Genomic DNA, 22,167 nt, shown 5'->3' with positions numbered 1-22,167 from the left:
GCTAGTTGAAGAAACTATGTGACAGTTTAACTATTTCTAAAATATTATTTTTTTAAAAATCTGGCTCCTACCTAAACCTCCAAAAGCCTCATCCCTTGGTCAGGTACAGTGGCTCACACCTGTAATCCCAGCACTTTGGGAGGCCATGGTCGGTGGATCACCTGAGGTCAGGAGTTCAAGACCAGCCTGGCCAACATGGTGAAACCCTGTCTTTACTAAAAATACAAAAATTAGATGGGCGTAGTGGCGCACACCTGTAATCCCAGAGACTCAGGGGTCTGAGGCAGAAGAACTGCTTGAACCCGGGAGGCAGAGGTTTCAGTGAGCCGAGGCTGCAGAGGCTGAGCCCAGATCACGCCACTGCACTCCAGCCTGGGAGACAGAGCAAGAATGTCTAAAAAAAAAAAAAAAAGCTTCATCCCTTATTACCTCCTAACATGTACTCTATGTTTTGGCAACACTAAACTAAGTATTAATAGTAGTTCCTCAAGATGGCATATAATTTCACCATCCACACCTCTGCATTTGTTAGTCCTGGTGCCCAGAACACCCTTCTCCCTTTTTGTCCTGGCAAACACCTACTCATCTTTCCAGACTTGGCTCAGATGTCACTTCCCTCAGAAAAACCTCTATAACTTCATCTCACACTAAGCTGGCTGTCCCTACTAATCCAGTGGCTAATTCTAAAGGCACTGGAATGACATACCTGTCTAGCACCCCAATTCAGACTATGAATGCCTTTAGTGCTGCTCTAAGTGTACATAAAGGGACTTCCCAGAAGCCTGAAGCCTACTAGAAGTCCCTAGGGAAGTCTTGAATAAACATACCGGGCCACAGAAACATTTCATCCCAACTATTCCTACCTGCTAAGCAGAGAGGTACAAAGGCATCATCTCCAAAGCAGTAGGAAGGAGGAAAGTTCAGAAAGGAGTAAGACTCCCTGAGAATATCAAAGGAAGCTTCTTAGGCTTAGCAGAATCCTTACTATCCGCAAATGCTATCACCTACAGTGGCATGGATCGATAGGGAACCTAGGACACAGCTTCTCAAAACTGAAATGTGCATATGAATCCTTTGGAAACCTAGTTTAAGATGTAGATTCTGGCCAGACACAGTGGTTCACGCCTGTAATCCCAGCACTCTGGGATGCCAAGGCAGCAGATCACAAGGTCAAGAGATGGAGATCAACCTAGTCAACTGGGTGAAACCCGATCTCTACTAAAACTATAAAAATTAGCCGGCCGTGGTGGCACACGTCTATAGTCCCAGCTACTCGGGAGGCTGAGGCAGGAGAATCACTTGAACCCGGGTGGTGGAGGTTGCAGTGAACAGAGATCGCACCACTGCACTCGAGCCTGGCGACACAGCAAGTCTCCATCTCCAAAAAAAAAAAAACAACGTAGATGCTGAATGAACAGGACTGCGAGCCTGTGTTCCAGGTGCTGCTGATGCTGCAGGTCTGCAGATGACACTTTAAACCAGAAGACTCTGGGGAATCTGGGAAGTGAGCCCTTTCTCAGGAAACATGCAGCATTAACTCCCGTCCTATTAACCCTCTCTTTTTAGCTTACACATTTTGTATCATTAAAAAAACAAAAGCAGTCAAAAAATCAAAACTCTAAGTCTTCTGTATCTGTCGGCCTCTCTCTTCCAACATATCATTGTTCTACTGCGACAATGACGCCATCTCATTCATTTCAATATCCCAAGCCTGGGAAAGACAGGCCCTCAATAAATGCCTGTTAAATCATATTACATCTAACAGAAGGTCCCCAACTTACAATGGTTGGACTTATGCTTTTTCAACTTTCCAATGATGCAAAACCATTTCATTTTTCATTTTCAGTACAGTATTCAATAAATCATATGAGATATTCAACATTTTATTATAAAATAGGCTTTGTGTTAGATGATTCTGCTTAACTAAAGGCCATTATAAGTGTTCTGAGCATGTTTAAAGCAGGTGAGGCTAAGCTATGATGTTCAGTAGGTTAGGTGTAGGTATTTCTTTCTAATTCACTTGTTAAGATATTTCTGCTTATTGGTCTGTCTTTCCCATTTGATTATCCATTTCTTGAAGACAGAGACTCCTCCTTTTGTTCTGTGGCGCACAGTCTGGCACACAATGGGTATTCAGTAAATGACTGTTAACCTAGGGTGGATGACTGACCATATAAACCACTATATTCAGGTTCCTAGAGAAGACACTAAGAATACATCCTGAATTTGCAATCCTTTTTTCTAAGGATTTAAAATGCTCACATGTATGACTCATGTGAGTGTTCATGGAAGTTCAGTAATAGACACTGAAAGGGTCATCAGCTCCACCTGACAAGCAAGAAAACAGCATATATTATACTTCTTCCCAGACAACCTTATCAACACAGAAAACAACAGTTAACAAACAATACCTCAGTCTTCCCACATTCATCGGGTAGATCCTGGTGTATGGCCACTTGATACTTGACATACAAAGAAAAGGACTGGCTGAAAGACGACTTGAACTCTGGGTCCTCAAAGGAGGCAGGTACTAACCTCACCTTCAGAGCAAGGAAAATACAAGCAAATGCTATTGAAACATCTCTAACTGATGATATGCTTCTGAAGGTGAGGCTAGAGTAAGATCTCCGCAAATCCACACCAAAGCGCAAACTGGAATTTGTCATGAAAAGAAACCCTAGACTGGGCGGACTGGCGCAGAGACTGAAGTGCTAACTCTGTACTAAAACTTATGAAAATCTCAAAATCATAAGAGCCAACAATTTGTTCTTCTTTTTCCTTCTCTATCCACTTATTGTAGTTTTCTGCATAAACTAGAGTCAATATTGTTGTTAACCGTGGTCATGAGCACTACTTTTGCTACCTCTACTTATACTAAGTGTTTTAAGCTTTTTTCCTTTACAGATTTTTCTTGGATCATTTAACTTACAAAATTATTAGCATATGAGTTCTTCTATTAAAATGTTCTACTATTTGCCTTTTTTAGTCCCACTCAATTGTGCAAGGGAAGCACATTAATAAATAATAATTTAGCTGGGATCAATTCTTTCTACAAACATCTTTCAAATGCGGATAAAGAATTAAAATCATTTTAGTCAAAGTATGTACCTACCATAAAAATATAAAGTTTCCTGCATTTTCCTCATAGGTATTTTAATTTAGAGCTCTATTACTATCTTTTAGATAAATGCATCTAAAATAGTGATTTTAAATAATTTTACATGTTACTTTCCACTCTGAAATTATACATGGCTGGTACTTAACATGGCACTAGGTAAAATTTGCACTTTCAGAATGTCCATTAATTCAGTCTTAGGTATTTGCAGATATGCTGCAAATTGAACACAAATAAAATGTAGCACAAATAAACCAAGATCTCATTAAATGATATTAAGTAGAAGGAAAGCTCTGTTTGCACAGGAAAATTACACTTGGCCTGCTGACCTGGCTCTCGGTTGGCGTATCAGGTGAGTTCTTGTGAATAACCATCTGGTAACGTTTATAGACCTGGTAAGACTCCAGAAGTGTGGCTTTGAACTGCGAACTTGGTGGAGATGATCTCACCACCCTCACCTTCAGAAGCAGTTAAAAAAACAAGTTCACTAATTCATTCATTTATTCATTCTGTGGAATATGCATTAACAGTAACTCCCATCCAAGCAACCAAGTTTTAACAATCATTAAAGCAACTAAATATTTTAATATTAAAAACCAACCAGTTAGTAAGTAAAGAAAAAAGTTATTTTTGTAACTTACAGACTCATTAAGAAGACAGAGGAGGATGCCCTTTAAACTCTAAGCCTCAGCTTTCATGACTGAATTATGTAAGCCTGCCTCTATCGTAAACTGGCAGAGTATTTCCAACACTCGTACACACACAACACACACAAAAATAAATAACCTCTAGTTGTGCACAACTACCAGTAACTCTATGAAAGACTAAAAATATGAATACATTTTTTGGACACTCATTCATCATTGCTAACCCTCAACTTAAAACTCTACTGTTTAAGTTTAAAAGACCTCATAAAGTTTTCCTACTTCATAGCATAGTTAACAACTATGACTCTGAAGTCACATTTCCTTCATTCAAATCTTAACAATGTCACCATGTTGCTCAAGTAACCTTGTAAAATAAGGATAAGTTTAAAACAGTAATTGCATGCAGTAATGGCTAACATTTACTTTAACATTATTTACTGGCCACTTAAAATGTATTAGCAAAACAGAACAGTAAAACAGTCAAATGCAATGCAACGAAAACAACTGGAAACTTGACATGTGTGCCGTGAGAGGTAATTCTGTGAAGAAACAGCGACACCCAGTGGTAAAAGATCTCTACACATCCTGAGTATCATTACACTCAAAAAGTAAAAGTAACCACTGGAGAACTGTTATGTTAAGCGTGCTTGGCCCCCTGAATACATTACTATTTATGATCAAAAGATAAAAGACACCTTGTAAAATATTTTAAGTAGTGTATTGAACTCTGTTTACAATTTTGGAAGGAAAAAAAATCTGTATCCAAATCAGAGTAGCCAAGGAGTTATAAAAGCTAAAATCTGGCGGGGCGAGGTAGCTCACACCTGTAATCCCAGCACTTTGAGAGGCAGAGGTGGGCGGATCACCTGAAGTCAGGAGTTTGTGACCAGCCTGGCAGACATAATGAACCCCTGTCTCTACTAAAAATACCAAAAATTAGCCGGGCGTAGTGGTGGGTACCTGTAATCCCAGCTACTCAGAAGGCTGAGACAGGAGAATTGCTTGAACGCGGGAGGCGGAAGTTGCAGTGAGCCGAGATCGTGCCATTGCACTCCAGCCTAGGCAACAAGAGTGAAACTCTGTCTCAAAAAAAAAAAAAGCTAAATACTACGTCTGATGATACATATATTGAATTAAGGCTTAGAATGCATGAAAGTTAATTTTTATTATCAGGACTTTAGTGATATTTTTAGATGACAGTAAGCCATAAAATTCAAAGGCTGACCAGTTACTAATCACATATGAGAATAAGATAAAAATCATTATGGCTAATGTTTTTGAATGTTTTTGAGACAAACGTTTGCTCTGTCGCCCGGGCTGGAGTACAGTGGTGTGATCTCAATTCACTACAACCTGCAGTTGCTGGGTTCAAGCAATTCTCGTGTCTCAGCCTCCCCAGGAGCTGGGATTACAGGTGCGCACCACCACGCCCAGCTAATTTTCCTAATTCAGAAGAGACAGGGTTTCACTGTGTTGGCCAAGCTGATCTCAAACACCAGACCTCAAGTGATCCGCCCACCTCGGCCTACCAAAGTGCTAGGATTACAGGCGTGAGCCACCACATCCAGTCCTAGTTTTTGAATTTTATATATGAGAACTAACACTGAGAAATCTTGATCTGATCGAGAAATGTAAAAAAATTTGGGAAAAAGGAAGAATCTGGCTCTAAAAGGATTCATATTATGCCCAAATTGGTTGGGTACTAATGAGAGAGGATTTCAGCAGTACATTTGAGCCCTATTTAGATAATTCCTAACTGCTGGCTTATGTATATGACACCATTTGCTGTCTTTACCAAGATCAGATTATTATAATGGAGAAAATAGTGATTTGCCTTGTGTAATCTATTGTCTTTCACTATCTAAACCAAAACTGCTAAAAACACGATTTTAAAGAGTATTTCTTTCATTTTAACTATTAAATTTCAATCAAGGTAGCATGCTAAAATTGACACTGTTTTCACAAGTTTAGTGGCCAACTCTCTATTCTCAAAAAGTCTTTTTTAAAAAAGGGAGTTTCTCTCAAATAACAGTTAACTTAGTAAATTCAAATGTTACTTCTTCCCAATTCTCTTTAATTTCTTTTAAATTCTCATTATTTACCTAGCAAAACATTAACTGGTTAGAACTTCAAATAAAAATAAACGATATGCCCAAGTAAAAAAAAATCATAATAAAACAAACAACAAAAGTCCTTCAAAGTACCTCTAACTTGTGTGATGCATTCTCTGGTAAAGATTCAAAAATTAAATCTTCGAGTGATTTGGGCTGGTTGGATTTAGCCTTTGGTGGAAACAAAGATGGTGGGTGACCTTGAGCCTGGAAACCCTCAAGTTCTCCAGCTGGGTTCTGCTGCATGCGTTTTAACCTTTTCCTTTCTTTCCGGATTTCCTTTGCTTTTCGACATGGAGGCTTACTCAAATCAGCCCCTTTGCCTAAAAAGAATTTTAAAATATTAGACCAATCACATTTGGTTCTAGAAAAGTATTCTCACATGTCTCAAAGACTCTACAGAGTAAGTCCAAAGAGTTCCAATGGTTAGGCTAGCTTTGGGTAGATGTTTCAGAGGATCCCGATACAGAGCTATAAGTGGATCTAAAATTCTACCTTAGAAGTGAGAGTTGCCAGAGAAAGTAAATAGCACAGAAACTTTCCAAGGCGGCTCTTACTGCTGAAAATCTTTTTTATCTTTTTTTTTTTTGAGACAGAGTCTTGCTCTGTCACTCAGGCTCGAGTGCAATGGCGTGATCTTGGCTCACCGAAACCTCCGCCTCCCTGGTTCAAGCGATTCTCCTACCTCAACCTCCCGAGTAGCTGGGACTACAGGTGTGTGCCACCGTGCCTGGCTAATTTTTGTATTTTTAGAAGAGATGGGGTTTCACCATGTTGGCCAGACTGGTCTCGAACTCCTGACCTTGTGATCCACCCGCCTTGGCCTCCCTAAGTGCTGGGATTACAGGCGTGAGCCACCACGCCCAACCTGAAAATCTTTAAAAAAAAAAAATGCATCCATTTCTCTGCCTTTGTGAGGAAGAACACAATCAAATCAAAGTACCTTCTGCATTAAAAGGACACTGCTATCTCTGCCCAACATTTCTGAGGGACATTTCTCTGAAAGCACTGGTAACATAAATACTTAGGAACCAGGTGTAAAGGAATACTGATTCCAGCACAAACTCTGACAGGTTTTTATAAATTAAAAGAATCCTCACACACCTGTAATTCTAGCACTTTGGGAGGCTAAGGCGGGCAGATCACCTGAGGTTAGAAGCTCGAGACCAGCCTAGTCACCGTGGTGAAACCCCATTTCTACTAAAAATACAAAAATTAGCCAGGTGTGGTGGCGCACACCCGTAATCCCAGCTACTCAGGAGGCTGAGGCATTAGAATCGCTTGAACCCGGGAGGCAGAGGTTGTGCTGAGCTGAGATGGCACTACTGCACTCCAGCCTGGGTGACAGAGTGAGACTCTGTCTCAAAAAACAAAGAAGGAAGCCTTGCTTAGTTAAAGGTATCTGTGTCTTTATCCAAACACTGCAGGTATTTGGGTCTCATTAGTTCAGCTGTAGTTAATCAGAGTTTTGTTCTAATTAAAAGACCAAATATCAACTGATAACCCTTTAAAATAAAAAATTTTTTACTATTATAAACTAAATAAAAATACTTGGAAAAAAACCTGAAAAGATGACACCATGGTGACAGTCATTTTACTTTGTTTCAGAAACAGAGAATTTTCCTTTTTTTGTAGTGTTATCTTTTCTCCAAATTTTGTTGTTTTTTTTTTTTTTGAGACAGAGTTTCACTCTGTCACCCAGGCGGGTGTGCAGTGGCACGATCGCAGCTCACTGCAATCTCCACCTACTGGGTTCAAGCAATTCTCCTGCCTCAACCTCCTGAGTAGCTGGGACTACATGTGCGCGCCACCATGCCTGGTTAATTTTTTGTATTTTTAGTAGAGACAGAGTCTCACCATGCTGGTCAGGCTGGTCTCAAACTCCTGACCTCATGATCCGCCCGCCTTGGCCTCCCGAAGTGCTGGGATTACAGGCGTGAGCCACTGCGCCTGGCTGAATTTTCCAACAAGGAACATTACGCTAGTAATTTTTTAGAAGATATTAAAGAAATAAGCTGTTTAAGATCCCAAAACAGCCGGGCATGGTAGCTCACGCCTGTAATCCCAGCACTTTGGAAAGCCGAGGCAGGCAGATCACAAGGTCAGGAGATTGAGACCATCCTGGCTAACACAGTAAAATCCCATCTCTACTAAATATAAAAAAAAATTAGCCAGGCATGGTGGCGCACACCTGTAGTCCCAGCCACTTGGGAGGCTGAGGCAGGAGAATTGCTTGAACCCAACAGGCGGAGGTTGCAGTGAGCTGAGATTGCGCCACAGCACTCCAGCCTAGGTGACAGAGCGACACTCCATCTCAAAAAAAAAAAAAAATCCCAAAACAGGGTATTCACAAACCATACAAAAGTCAACAAAAAGAAGGTTTATAGAACCAACAAATTCAGTTTTTAGAGAGAAGAAAATCAAAACCTAGAGTGGTTAAAGGACTTGCCTGAGACCATAAGCTCATCAAATGAAAACAAATCTGATGAGAAAGTAGTGAGTTCACAAACAGTTCAGACTATATTACAACTTCATTAACATGTTTTCTAACTAAAAATAAAGTTTACTTTTTTAGAAAATGACTTTGAATAAGCCTAAGTTATTAAGTCTGAACCAGGTAACAAAAGAACATTTCTGTAACCATTACTCTACTGCTTAACAGAATTACTTTTCTTGGACCACAAACTGTGTCTTTTCTCAAATTTGCTCTGAGCACACACACTCTGACACAAGCTGCCTAAGGTCATGGCCCAGGCTCTGTCACTTGGCTAGATGACCTTGGGCAAGTTTCCCTGTCTGTACAAGAAAGACAAAAACCAATTCTACCTACGACATTCCTGTGAGGATTAAATGAGTTAATACCTGTGCAGCTCATAAAAAATTAACTACCATTCAATTAGGGTTAACTATTATTAGCTATTATTTGTATTACCAACATCTAAAATAATGTTTTACCTATATAAAATTCCATAAATAGTAGTTTTCAAAACCTTCCACTTCTTATACTGAAAATTATATTCCCTACAGAAGTTATAAAATTATAAGCAAATTTAAAACTAACATGATCTAAGAAACACACATTTTCAGTAGTTTTATGGAGGACTGACTACCTGTATCATCTTTACACTAACTAAGTCACCGGACTAGGCAAGCCTTCTCATGATTGTTTTGCTCTACATTTACATACTACGTTACTGCAATGGAAAGTAGGCTTTCAGGCAGGGCTCAGTGGCTCACGCCTGTAATCCCAGCATTTGGAAGGCTGAGACGGGCGGATGATCTGAGGTCAGGGGTTTGAGACCAACCTGGCCAACATGGTGAAACTCTATCTCTACTAAAAATACAAAAAATTAGCCAAGAGGGTTGGTGTGCACCTGTAGTCCCAGCTACTTGGGAACCTGAGACAGGAGAATTGCTCGAACCCAGGAGGTGAAGGCTGCAGTGAACCGAGATCATACCACTGTACTCCAGCCTAGGCAACAGAGCAAGACTCTGTCGCCAAAAAAAAGTAGGATTTCAGCATATTAGGGGATACAGATCTCCCAGGTCACTAAATTTCTTCAACAGAGTGGAAATAGATCATCAGTGTAAAATCAGTACACTATACCAACCCTGCACCCACAGAGGTTCAAAGCAACTCAAGAATTCCAGATTAGTCCCAGGTGATTTGAATAGAGTTTAGGAGACCTACATAATTTCTAATTAAGTCCAAGGGAACAGACTTGTAATATTTTTTAAATTAAAACGGAAATGCAAGCTAGCCACAAGGGCTCATGTCTGTAAATTCCAGCACTTTGGGAGGCCAAGGTGAGAGGACTCCTTAAGCACAGGAGTTCCAGACCAGCCTGGGCAACATAGCATGACCTCATCTCTACATACCAACTTTTGTAGGCCAGGTGTGGTGGCTCACGCCCGTAATCCCAACACTTTGGGAGGTTGATGCAGGCAGATCACTTGAGTCCAAGAGTTCAACACCAGCCTGAACATGGCAAAACCCCATTTCTACTAAAAATACAAAAAATTAGCCAGGTGTAGTGTCGTGCACTGGTAGTCCCAAGTACTCCAGTGGCTGAGGTGGGAGAATTGCTTGAGCCCAGGAGGTCAAGGCTACAGTGAGTCCTCATCGTGTCACCACACTCCAGCCTGGGAGACAGAATAAGACCCTGTCTCAACAACAACAAAAAATTAAAAAGGAAATGCAGGTTTGCTTTTGCAGGTTCCAAAAAAAAACAATCCAGGGTGTTTTGTTTGTTTGTTTGTTTGAGATGGAGCCTCACTCTGTCGCCCAGGCTGGAGTGCAGTGGTGAGATCTCAGCTCACTACAACCTCTGCCCCCCTGATTTCAAGCAATTCTCCTGCCTCGGCCTCCTGAGGGGCTGGGATTGCAGACATGCACCTCCACCCCCAGCTAATTTTTGTATTTTTAGTGGAGATGGGGTTTCACCATGCTGGCCAGGCTGGTCTCGAACTCCTGAAATCAGGTGATCCGCCTGTCTCGGCCTCCCAAAGTGCTGGCATTATAGGTGTAAGCCACGGAGCCCGGCCAAAATCCAAGGATTTTAAAATAGTCTCAGACTTTTAGTGAAAGATATCTTAAGGGGGGGGAAAAAACCCTACAAAAGCAGTTTTTAATGTTTCACTAACCGTACTGCTAGAAGTAAGGTTGTTACTCTAAAACTGTGTAACATGGGAAAAAGCAAAAGGTTAATGTGTGATATTCTAATCTAATTCTACCATCCTCAGTGTTCTCAAGAACTAGGTTTCTCAGTGTAGAAGAAACTACAAACATCAAAAAAAAAAAAAAAGAAAGAAAGAAAAACACAAAAATGTATGGCCAGGCACAGTGGCTCATGCCTATAATCCCAGCACTTTGGGAACCTGAGGCAGGTGGATCACTTGAGGCCAGGAGTTCGAGACCAGCCTGACCAACATGGCAAAACTCCATCTCTACTAAAAGTACCTAAAAGTACAAAAATTAGCCAGGTGTGGTGGTGTACACCTGTACTCCCAGCTATTCAGGAGGCTGAGGTAGGAGAATCACTCAAACCCGGGAGGCAGAGGTTGCAGTGAGCCAAGATCACGCCATTGCACTCCAGCCTGGGCAACAGAGCAAGACTCTGTGTCAAAAAAATAAAAATAAAGAAAAAGATTAAAATGCAGCCAGGCACAGTGGCTCACGCCTGTAATCCCAGCACTTTGGGAGGCCAAGGCAGGTGGATAACAAGGTCAGGAGGTGAGATTATCCTGGCTAACACGGTGAAACCCCGCCTCTACTAAAAATACAAAAAATTAGTAGGGCATGGTGGCGGGCTCCTGTAGTCCCAGCTACTTGGGAGGCTGAGGCAGGAGAATGGCATGAACCCAGGAGGCGGAGCTTGCAGTGAGCGAAGATGGCGCTACTGCACTCCAGCCTGGGCAACAGAGCAAGACTCCATCTCAAAAAAGAAAAGATTAGAATGCTATAGTCCTGAATTTGAATTGGAAATATCAGTATGAACTCATAACCTCATAAGTCTGTTCGCCAACAAAGCCTAGAAAACAATGACCAAGCCAGCAGCAATAATGTGCACTCCTAATCTAGTGTGTGATCTCCAAATACCATTTCCCCCTAAAAGGAACTACAATCACTCGAAGAAATGCCTGTACAAGATGATCCACGAGCATAATATCATGCCAAATAGCAAGGAAGCTGTCAAAGACTACCAGGATTATGTTGAAAGGACTCAAAAGCCAACTTAAAGAAGCTCTCAGAGGAGCAACAGATTGCAACAGCAGTATGTTCAGATCCATGAGTTCCCAATGATACCAAAAAGAAAACTAACTAGTCACTGTTAGATGTTATTTTGAAAAATTGTAAATAAAAAGAAGGAATCAAGAATGTATCCTGCCAGCCGGGTGCAGTGGCTCACTCTTGTAATCCCAATACTTTGCAAGGCCAAGGCAGGTGGATCACCTGAGGTCAGGAGTTCAAGACTAGCCTGGCCAACATGGCTAAACCCCGTCTCTACTAAAAATACAAAAAATTAGCTGGGCGTGGTGGCACGCACCTGTAATCCTAGCTACTCTGGAGGCTGAGGCAGGAGACTCACTTGAACCCAGGAGGCGGAGGTTGCAGCGAGCCAAGACCGCACCACTGCACTCCAGCCTAGGCGACAGAGTGAGACTCTTTCAAAAAAGCAATGTATCCTGCCTTTGCTATGGGTTCTTATGAGAAACAAACAGATGAGGGGAAGACTCTATGGAAGCAGTCCAGGCAGCCTGGAAATGAAGAAATGAATGAATTTAAGCATGGAAAATCCATGACTATTAGCACTAACGAAGAGAAGCACCCAGACATCACACGTCTCCTGAAAGACCACTCTAACACCCACGAAGTGATCTCACCCATCCTCAAATAATCCAAACTCAAATCTGATTAAGACTTGCCCCCCTGCCCCTCCACAAAAAAATAAACAAAAGAAAATTTAGCACAGAATCTGATCAAGGCTCTATATCTAACCATCAATTTACAAGCAGGCAGGGGAACATGTTAAACCGCAAACGTAACCTGTCAGATACAGAAAGTGGAACAAACAACCCAAGACAAACAACCCAGCTAAGGAATGATGGAAGGGGAACCTCTAAAACATAAAAGATTTTTATTGTGGTTTTTTTGAGACAGGGTCTCATTCTCGTCACCCAGACTGGAGTGCAGAGGCATGATCTCAGCTCACTGCACCCTCGACTTTCCAAGCTCAGGTGATCCTCCCACCTCAGCCTCCCAAGTAGCTGGGACTACAGGCATGCGCCATAACACCTGGCTAATATTTTGTATTTCTAGCACAGACAGGTTTCACCATATTGTCCAGGCTGGTCTCGAACTCCTGGGCTCAAGCAATCTACCTGCGTTGGTCTCCCACAGGGCTGGGATTACAGGTGTAGGCCACCACGCTTCGCCAAGAGATTTTTTGAATGTATCAACAATCACAATACGTGGACATTATCTGGATCCTGGCACAAATAAATGTTTAAAAATTGGAATTTGAACACTATTCAATGGCATTAAGAAATTTTACTCAAGTATAATAATGGTATTGTGAATATGGTTTTTTAAAGTTCTTATCTTTTAGAAACGTATTCTGAAATACAGGATAGCACAATGCCTGGGATTTGCTTCCATATAATTTTGGAAAGGGAAACTAGACGAAATAAGAGTGGCCATGACATGAGTCAGTAATTGTTTCAAATGCAGGTAGAGTACATGGAAGTCAATTATACTATTCAATCTATGCTCATCTATGTTTGAATAATGAAGATTTTTAAAATTTGACAAACTATAAGTAATTTTATTAAAAAATAATAAAAGAATTGACCCTACACCCAAAAGAGAAATAGCTGAAACCAACTGTGTAAATTATTCAAAATATTTCATTGGAGGCTGGGTACAGTGGCTCACACCTGTAATCTCAGCACTTTGGGAGGCCAGGGTTGGAGGATAACTTGAGGTGAAGGGTTGGAGACCAGCCTGGGTAATATAGTGAGACCCTGTCTCTACAAAAAACTTTAAAATAGGTAGGCATGGTGACAAGCTCTTGTATTCCTACCTACTCAGGAACCTAAGGCAAGAGGATCCCTTGGCCCCAGGAGCTCAAGGCTGCAGTGAGCTATGATGATATCACTTCACTCCAGTCTAGGCTGCAGAGCAAGACCCTCTCTCAAATTAAAAAATAAATATTTTATTGAACTATTAGTATTAATTAGGATGAAATCTCAGACCAAAATCAACTTAACATGAAAACCTTATGTAAAAAACTATTCAATAAAATTGCAAATGGAGAATTTTCTCTCCTTTAACATGTGTAACATAGTTTAGACAAGAAAAACTAAAATAGTACTAAAAATCTTTCCCTTGGATCATTTTGCATAAATATAAGAACTAATTCAAAAACTGACACCATCTAATAAACTAATAACCATTCAACTTCACATTTTATGAAATAATTTTGGAAGAGTCATACACACATATTACACTCATTTAATACTGGATAAACTTTTGAAGCCTAATTCTTGTAAAAGTAGTAACATAAAAAAAAAAAAATTTACCTGATTACAGGCAAAGTTAAACATCAAAATGTGGACTTTTTAAAACTAAAATATACTAAAATTACATTTAAAAATTTAAAGATAAACTGAAGAATTTTATAATGTCTGTATTTTGGACATAATACCTATAATTAATGTTGTCTCACTTAATCCTAAAATAAGAATGTTTATCACTCCTTTTCACTGAGAAAAATTTGATTCTGAATCCTATAAGGCCCTAAAGTAGTAAAAAGAAATGGAATTCTTTGAAAAAATCTGTATTTAGGGATAAGGCTATTGTTTCAGGCTTTTTAAGCACAGTAGTTTATAAAAGGCATGATTTGTCCCTCTAATTCTAGGCAACAATAAATAAAGCAGGCTTCTGTTTTGCAGACTGCATGACTAAGTCATCCTTTTGGTCGATGGAAAGACCCAGGGTTTAAAATGACTCAGCAAAGAGCAAAGCCGTGAAAAGGACTTGTTATCAAAAATCTTTACTACCTGGCTTAGGAACTGTGTGAACTTTAACTGAATGTGATGGTTCACCAGAGCCCAACTTCTCTCCTACGGAATCTTGTGCCTGAAGTAATTCATGAGGTTCTTCTTTCTTCGAATTTTTTCCTTCACTCTCTAAACTCTCTTTGACGTCATCACTGAGTGTCTTAAGATCACACTGTATATCCAATTTATTTATCAATGCAAAGTCACCCACAACAGCATCATCCATTGTGGAGTCCATGGGCTCATCTACAAATAAGAAGAAATTAAAAATCCATCAGCTGGGTTGACACAGTTAAGGTAAATAGAGAAATACAATGCCCCTATTATCCATTGTAGCAGAATTACTATCTGTCCACCAAATCCATTCTCATCCTCCAAAATGAGAGAGGTGCACTTAAGACTAGCATAGCTGGGCATGGTGGTTCATGCCTGTAATCCCAGCTCTTTGGGAGGCCAACACAGGAGGGCTGCTTGAGGCCAGGACTTTAAGACCTGCCTGGGCAACACAGTGAGACACTATCTCTACAATAAATGAAAAAAAAAACAAACTGTGGCACCCTAGCAGGGGAATGTACTGCCAGTCCCTTTACAAATGGTGACCAAGCTCCTGCCAGTGGAACATAACACAACTGATACATCCAATTGTGCCTCACTAGTTTTAAAGGAAACTTGTAACCCTGAACTTCTACCCTTCCCCCAGCGGCTAGATTAGTAAAAACCAGAGCAACCTGGGAAATCACATGTTAAAGAAAAGCCCAGAATGGCTGGTGGGGAGCAGAGTTGTATGCCAACCTAGAAAACCCACACTGAACTGTTATATGAGGAAAGAAACAGACTTTTTTTGTTTGTTTTTTGAGACAGAATCTTGCCCTGTCGCCCAGGATGGAGTGCAGTGCAACCTCTGCCTCCCAGGTTCACGCCATTCTCCTGATCACCCTCCCGAGTAGCTGGGACTACAGGCACCCGCCATCATGCCTGGCTAAATTTTTTTTTTTTTTTTTGAGACGGAGTCTCCCTCTGTCGCCCAGGCTGTAGTGCAGGGGCGCGACCTCAGCTCACTGCAAGCTCCACCTCCCAGGTTCACATTCTCCTACCTCAGCATCCTGAGCAGCTGGGACCACAGGCGCCCGCCACCAAACCCCGCTAATTTTTTGCATTTTTAGTACAAATGGGGTTTCACCGTGTTAGCCAGGATGGTCTCGATCTCCTGACTTCGTGATCCACCCACCTCGGCCTCCCAAAGTGCTGGGATTACAGGCATGAGCCACCGCGCCCGGCCAAGCCCGGCTAATTTTTTGTATTTTTAGAAGAGACAGGGTTTCACCGTGTAAGCCAGGATGGTCTCAATCTCCTGACCTCATGATCCGCCTACCTTGGCCTCTCGAAGTGCTGGGACTACAGGTGTGAGCCACCGCACTCGGCTCTGAAAGAAACAGACTTTTATCTTTTTTTTAGTTATTGCATTTTGGTATATTTTTGTCATGAGTTGTTTATTCCTTTACCCTAATGAGCTCATCACTCCCAAGAATTAAGTTCCAGGCACAGATAATTCAGAAGTCTATAACAAGTCAAATAAATAACCAAATATAAACACTACATAAGAAAGAGAGGCAGCCAGACGTGGTGGCTCACGCCTGTAATCCCAGCACTTTGTGAGGCCAAGGCAGGCAGTTCATGAGGTCAGGAGTTCGAGACCAGCCTGGCCAACACAGTGAAACCTCATCTCTACTAAAAATACAAAAAAATTAGCCAGATGTGGTGGCAGACGCCTGTGGTCCCAGCTACTCGGGAGGCGGAGACAGGAGAATGCCTTGAACCCGGGAGGTGGAGTGTTGCAGTGAGTCGAGATTGAGCCATTGTACTCCAGCCAGGGTGACAGAGCAAGACTCCGTCTCCAAAAAAAAAAAAAGGCAACCACCAATTTACAAATGGACAGCATCTTCAGTACTCATCTCTATGTCTCCATGTTCATTTTTCCAACTCAGAACCTAATTCCCTTTTTTTTTTTGGTGGAGACAGACTCTTGCTGTCACCTAGGCTGGAGCGCAATGGCAGGATCTTGGCTCACTGCAGCCTTGACCTCCCTGATTCTTGTGCCTCAGCCTCTCGAGTAGCTGGGACTACAGGAGTGCACCACCAAGCTCGGCTACTTTTTTTTTTTTTTAAGACAGAGTCTCACTCTGTCACCCACGCTGGAGTGCAGTGGTGCAATCTCGGCTCACTGCAGCCTCCGCCTCCTGAGTTCTAGCGATTCTCCTGCCTCAGCCTCCCAAGTAGCTGGGACTACAGGCACCTGCCACCACACCCAGCCAATTTGTTGTATTTTTAGTAGAGATGGTGTTTCACTGTCTTAGCCAGGATGGTCTCAATCTCCTGACCTCGTGATCTGCCTGCCTCGGCCTCCCAAAGTGCTGGGATTACAGGCGTGAGCCACCACGTCCAGCATGAAAATTTAAAGAAATAAAATCAAAATTGGTAAAAAGACTAAGAAAAAAAAGTAAATCATGTGTAACTAAAGTTAAATAAATGTTATTATCTTTTAGCAAAGCCACTCACAATTCAAAACTGATCACACAGATAAGAGGATTTCAAACAGTATAATTTACTGAAGTAAAAGCCTTATTCAAACACAGAAAAGCTGATCTTTATTCAGCATTAAAAGGAATAGGGGAATCTTGTACAAGCCACACGTAAGCACTTGCTTCTTGAGAGACAATGGCACTTTCTATTTACTTGATAAGGATAGTATTAGGATCAAGAAAGATGAGTCATCAAAGCATTCTGGTTGATAAACTCCAAGAAATCACATCTTTAACATAATCCTCAATATTCTTTCCAAGCTAAACTCTTCTGATATATTCCCTGTACCTTGTCTTGGGGGCCGATGGTAACAGTAATAGCAGTGCTAACAGTAGTTGCTGTCATCATAGTAGTATGTGACTGTATTAATGACCCTTCCTCTATCTAAGATGACTGAAAGTGGGACTGTTGCAAAGACAGATAGTAAATCGTTTTTAGACCCAGCCCATCTTACCCTCACAACTTCCTTTGGGAACCTCCCCTTTAGCCAGAAATTTCAACATTTTTTTCAAAACCTTCTTGTGAGATTTTGAAGGCTGAAACTGTAAAGGTCGGCACCTAGGAAAGCAAAATAAATATTTAAAAAGTGAACTCAAACCTTGAAGAAATGAAATCAGTTCTGGATATCACCTAGTACAATGAGACCCTCTCATGCCTGAGATTTCTGGTTAAAGATGGGGCTTAATGTAGCCTCTAATCCCAGCCCACATCACACTATGACTAGAGTTAAGAGATTTTTTTTTTCTTTTGAGGTAGAGTCTCACTCTGTCGCCCAGACTGGAGTACACTCACGGTATCTTGGCTCACTGCAACCTCCACCTCCCAGGTTAAAGTGATTCTCCTGCCTCAGCCTCCTAAGTAGCTGGGATGACAGGCGTGCACCATCAAGCCCGGCTAATTTTTGTATTTTTAGTAGAGACACGGTTTCGCCATGCTGGTCAGGCTGGTCTCAAACTCCTGACCTCGTGATCCACCTGCCTCAGCCTCCCAAAGTGCTGGGATTACATGTATGAGCCACCTGGGCTCCCAGCAAAAGATTTTTTTTTTTTTTTCACAAAAAAAAAAAAGAGAAAGACATCAAACACTAGAAAAAAGAGAAGGAGAGAAGTGTTAGAAGCTTGAAAACAGATGTACAAAGCAATGCTGCTTTAACAGACCAAAGAAAGTTGAATCCTAGGCCAATAGTGGGAAAAAAAAAAAAGCCAATTTTCTCTATATTACCCTTAAAAGTATAAGGGATTGGTGATACCTCATAGCTCTGGAAATATGAGTGAAAGTATGTCTAAAAATAGAAAGATCCCTTCAAAGTCTTGTTTTCGAAGCAGTTAGGATAGACACCAGATCCCCTCTCCCACCCGCAGATGACTAGACGACTCCCGACTCAACCCAGCAGAAAACTGCAAACTTTCAGGAAAGAGTAACAAAGAGTCTCTTACAGGATGGATGCAAGCCACAGCTGAAAGCAGGGGTACTACTGAAAACGGCTTAAATGAAAGTGTACACAGTACATGTTGAGATCACCAACCCAGCTCCAGAACAGCAGCAGCTTATGTAACACTTTCTCTCCAGAATGTGATCAGACCTCAAAATACTAACTTCAGGGATTCCCCCACAGAACAGCCCCGCCAGGTCACCCACAGTACACAACGCCGAGAAACACCCAAGACCCACAAGAAACAAAACCCATCAGAGACATGGAATTTCCAGTGGAACACTGAAAAGTCCTAATCACCAGCCACTCGAGGAGAGCCTCCGCTGAAAAGATAGGTACCAAACAAACTGGAGAAACTCACTTGGAGGACACAGACCATGGCAGAAAGAAGAGAACCTTTTAAAAAAAATCCTTAGAAAGATCTCGTTTATTAAGCCACTAGAGCCATAAAATAACAAGGTGTTATTAAACAAACAAGAGTCGGAGAACAAAAAGACCTTCAGAAGTAAAAATATGACAGAAGAAATGTAAAAATTAAGTAGAAGACCTGAAAACTTAAGTTGAAGAAACCTCCCAGAAGATTCTGCAAAAAAAGATGAAAAACCGAAGACAAAAGGTCAAGTCAGAGCCCAGTTTAAAAGGTCCAAAAGCTAAATAAAGGCATTTAAAAAAGAAGAAAATGGAGGTGAAAAGATAGAACAAAAAATTTAAGAAAATTTCCCTGAACTAAAGGATAAGATGGGACCAGCCCCAGGTAAGAAGGGCCCCTCCAGTTCGTCTGTGATGGATTAAAACAGACACACAGCCAAACTGACTATGAAATGTAAGAACAGAGGACAGAAAAGTTTCCAAAGAGAGGCTAGGCAAGAGAGTGAGACTCCATCTCAAAAAAAAAAAACAAGAAAAAGAAAAAAGCTTCGGCGGGGCACAGTGGCTCACACCTGTAATCCCAGCACTTTGGGAGGCTGGGGCGGGCAGATCACAAGGTCAGGAGATGGAGACCATCTTGGCTAACATGGTGAAACTCATCTCTACTAAAAACACAAAAAATTAGCTGGGCGTGGTGGCGGGCGCCTATAGTCCCAGCTACTCGGGAGGCTGAGGCAGGAGAATGGCGTGAACCCAAGAGGCGGAGCTTGTAGTGAGCAGAGATCATATCACTGCACTCCAGCCTGGGCAACAGAGCGAGACTCCATCTCAAAAAACAAAAAACAAACAACAACAACAAAAAAGAACGCTTCCAAAGAGAAAGAATAGGTCTCAGATAAAGGCATGAGAATCAGAACACCACTGCACTTCTCGGCCTCTTCCTCTCGGTCCCATATTGAACTCGAGTTGGAAGAGGCGAGTCCGGTCTCAAAATGGAGGTAAAACCGCCGCTCAGTCGCCCCCAGCCCGACTCCCGCGGTCGCCGTCGCCGCCAGCGGGGAGGAGGGCCATGATGCAAAGGAACCAGAGCAGTTGAGAAAACTGTTTATTGGTGGTCTGAGCTTTGAAACTGCAGATGAAAGTTTAACAGAACATTTGGAGAAATGGGGCACGCTCACAGATTGTGTGGTAATGAGAGACCCCCAAACAAAACGTTCCAGGGGCTTTGGTTTTGTGACTTATTCTTGTGTTGAAGAGGTGGATGCAGCAATGTGTGCTCCACCACACAAGGTTGATGGGCGTGTAGTGGAACCAAAGAGAGCTGTTTCTAGAGCGGATTCTGTAAAGCCTGGTGCCCATCTAACAGCGAAGAACGTTTTTGTTGGTGGTATTAAAGAAGATACAGAAGAATATAATTTGAGAGACTACTTTGAAAAGTATGGCAAGATTGAAACCATAGAAGTTATGGAAGACAGGCAGAGTGGAAAAAAGAGAGGATTTGCTTTTGTAACTTTTAATGATCATGATACAGTTGATAAAATTGTTCAGAAATACCACACTATTAATGGGCATAATTGTGAAGTGGAAAAGGCCCTTTCTAAACAAGAGATGCAGTCTGCTGGATCACAGAGAGGTCGTGGAGGTGGATCTGGCAATTTTATGGGTCATGGAGGAGACTTTGGAGGTGGTGGAGGTAATTTTGGCCGTGGTGGAAACTTTGGTGGAAGAGGAGGCTATGGTGGTGGAGGTGGTGGCAGCAGAGGTAGTTATGGAGGAGGTGATGGTGGCAACTATGGCGGTGGTCCTGATTATAGTAGTAGAGGGGGCTATGGTGGTGGTGGACCAGGATATGGAAACCAAGGTGGTGGATATGGTGGCGGTGGTGGAGGATATGATGGTTACAATGAAGGAGGAAATTTTGGCGGTGCTAACTATGGTGGTGGTGGGAACTATAATGATTTTGGAAATTATAATGGACAACAGCAATCAAATTATGGACCCATGAAAGGGGGCAGTTTTGGTGGAAGAAGCTCGGGCAGTCCCTATGGTGGTGGTTATGGATCTGGTGGTGGAAGTGGTGAATATGGTAGCAGAAGGTTCTAAAAACAGCAGAAAAGGGCTACAGTTCTTAGCAGGAGAGAGAGCGAGGAGTTGCCAGGAAAGCTGCAGGTTACTTTGAGACAGTCGTCCCAAATGCATTAGAGGAACTGTAAAAATCTGCCACAGAAGGAACGCTGATCCATAGTCAGAAAAGTTACTGCAGCTTAAACAGGAAACCCTTCTTGCTCAGGACTGTCATAGCCACAGTTTGCAAAAAGTGCAGCTATTGATTAATGCAATGTAGTGTCAATTAGATGTACATTCCTGAGGTCTTTTATCTGTTGTAGCTTTGTCTTTTTCTTTTTCTTTCCATTACATCAGGTATATTGCCCTGTAAATTGTGGTAGTGGTACCAGGAATAAAAAATTTAGGAATTTTTAACTTTAAAAAAAAAAAAGAATACCACTGCACTCCCAAACTAAAGTTAAGTTTCAGCAGTGAATCAAAGTTTGCAGACACACAAGGTCTCAAAAATGTACCTCTTATGCACTTTCTCTATTAGAAGATGTGCTTCACTAAAACAAGGGAATAATCCAAGAAAGAAGGGTTTCCAACTCAGGTGCTAAAAAGAATCCCCAGGCCAGGCACAGTGGCTCACGCTTGCAATCCCAGCACTTTAGGGAGGCTGAGGTGGGTGGATCATGAGGTCAGGAGATTGAGACCATCCTGGCTAACACGGTGAAACCCTGTCTTTACTAAAAATACAAAAAATTAGCCAGACATGGTGGCATACACCTATAGTCCCAGCTACTCGGGAGGCTAAGGCAGGAGAATCACTTGAATCTGGGAGGTGGAGCATGCAGTGAGCCGAGATCGCGCCACTGCACTCCAGCCTGGGCCACAGAGCGAGACTCCATCTCAAAAAAAAAAAAAAAATCCCCAAGATGACAGTAAAAAGAATAGCCCAGGCTGTGCATGGTGGCTCACGCCTATAATCCCTGCACTTTGGGAGGCCGAGGTGGGTGGATCACATGAGGTCAGGAGTTTGAGACCAGCCTGGTCAACATGATGAAACCCCATCTCTACTAAAAATACAAAAATTAGTCAGGCATAGTGGTGGGCGCCTGTAATTACAGCTACTCAGGAGGCTGAGGCAGGAGAATCGCTTGAGCCCAGGAAGCGGAGGTTGCAGTGAACTGAGATTGCGCCAGTACACTCCAGCCTGGACAACAAGAGCAAAACTCGGTCTCAAAAAAAAAAAAAAAAAAGCCCAGGCTGACCATGATGCTTCAGGTATAGGGGTACCCTGTT

The 22,167-nt window shown here is 42.0% G+C and overlaps 1 protein-coding gene and 1 pseudogene across 12 annotated transcripts in view; one reads left to right on the top strand and one right to left on the bottom strand.

Moving 5' to 3' along the window:
• Positions 1–22,167, bottom strand: part of ATE1 (arginyltransferase 1) — a 185,592-nt gene that overhangs the window by 152,192 nt on the left and 11,233 nt on the right. For 3 of the 11 annotated variants that reach the window (XM_023224221.3, XM_023224216.2, XM_023224213.2), the window contains exons 4-9: positions 17,470–17,573; positions 15,808–15,858; positions 14,436–14,681; positions 5,967–6,196; positions 3,445–3,573; positions 2,412–2,540 (exon numbers count right to left, since the gene is read on the bottom strand). In XM_023224221.3, coding sequence (XP_023079989.1) covers positions 2,412–2,540; positions 3,445–3,573; positions 5,967–6,196; positions 14,436–14,681; positions 15,808–15,858; positions 17,470–17,573 — 889 coding nt within the window. The remainder of the gene's footprint in view (positions 1–2,411; positions 2,541–3,444; positions 3,574–5,966; positions 6,197–14,435; positions 14,682–15,807; positions 15,859–17,469; positions 17,574–22,167) is intronic. The other 8 variants (XM_023224223.3, XM_023224215.2, XM_023224224.3 and 5 more) reach the window with 6 other exon arrangements.
• LOC111550699 lies at positions 19,809–21,295 on the top strand (annotated as a pseudogene). Its single transcript, XR_002734155.2, has one exon. The product of XR_002734155.2 is annotated as a heterogeneous nuclear ribonucleoprotein A3 pseudogene (transcript).

The sequence above is a fragment of the Piliocolobus tephrosceles genome, chromosome 9, assembly GCF_002776525.5.
Source record: "Piliocolobus tephrosceles isolate RC106 chromosome 9, ASM277652v3, whole genome shotgun sequence".
Classification (NCBI taxonomy): domain Eukaryota; kingdom Metazoa; phylum Chordata; class Mammalia; order Primates; family Cercopithecidae; genus Piliocolobus; species Piliocolobus tephrosceles.
This window is presented reverse-complemented; position numbering and strand designations above follow the sequence as displayed.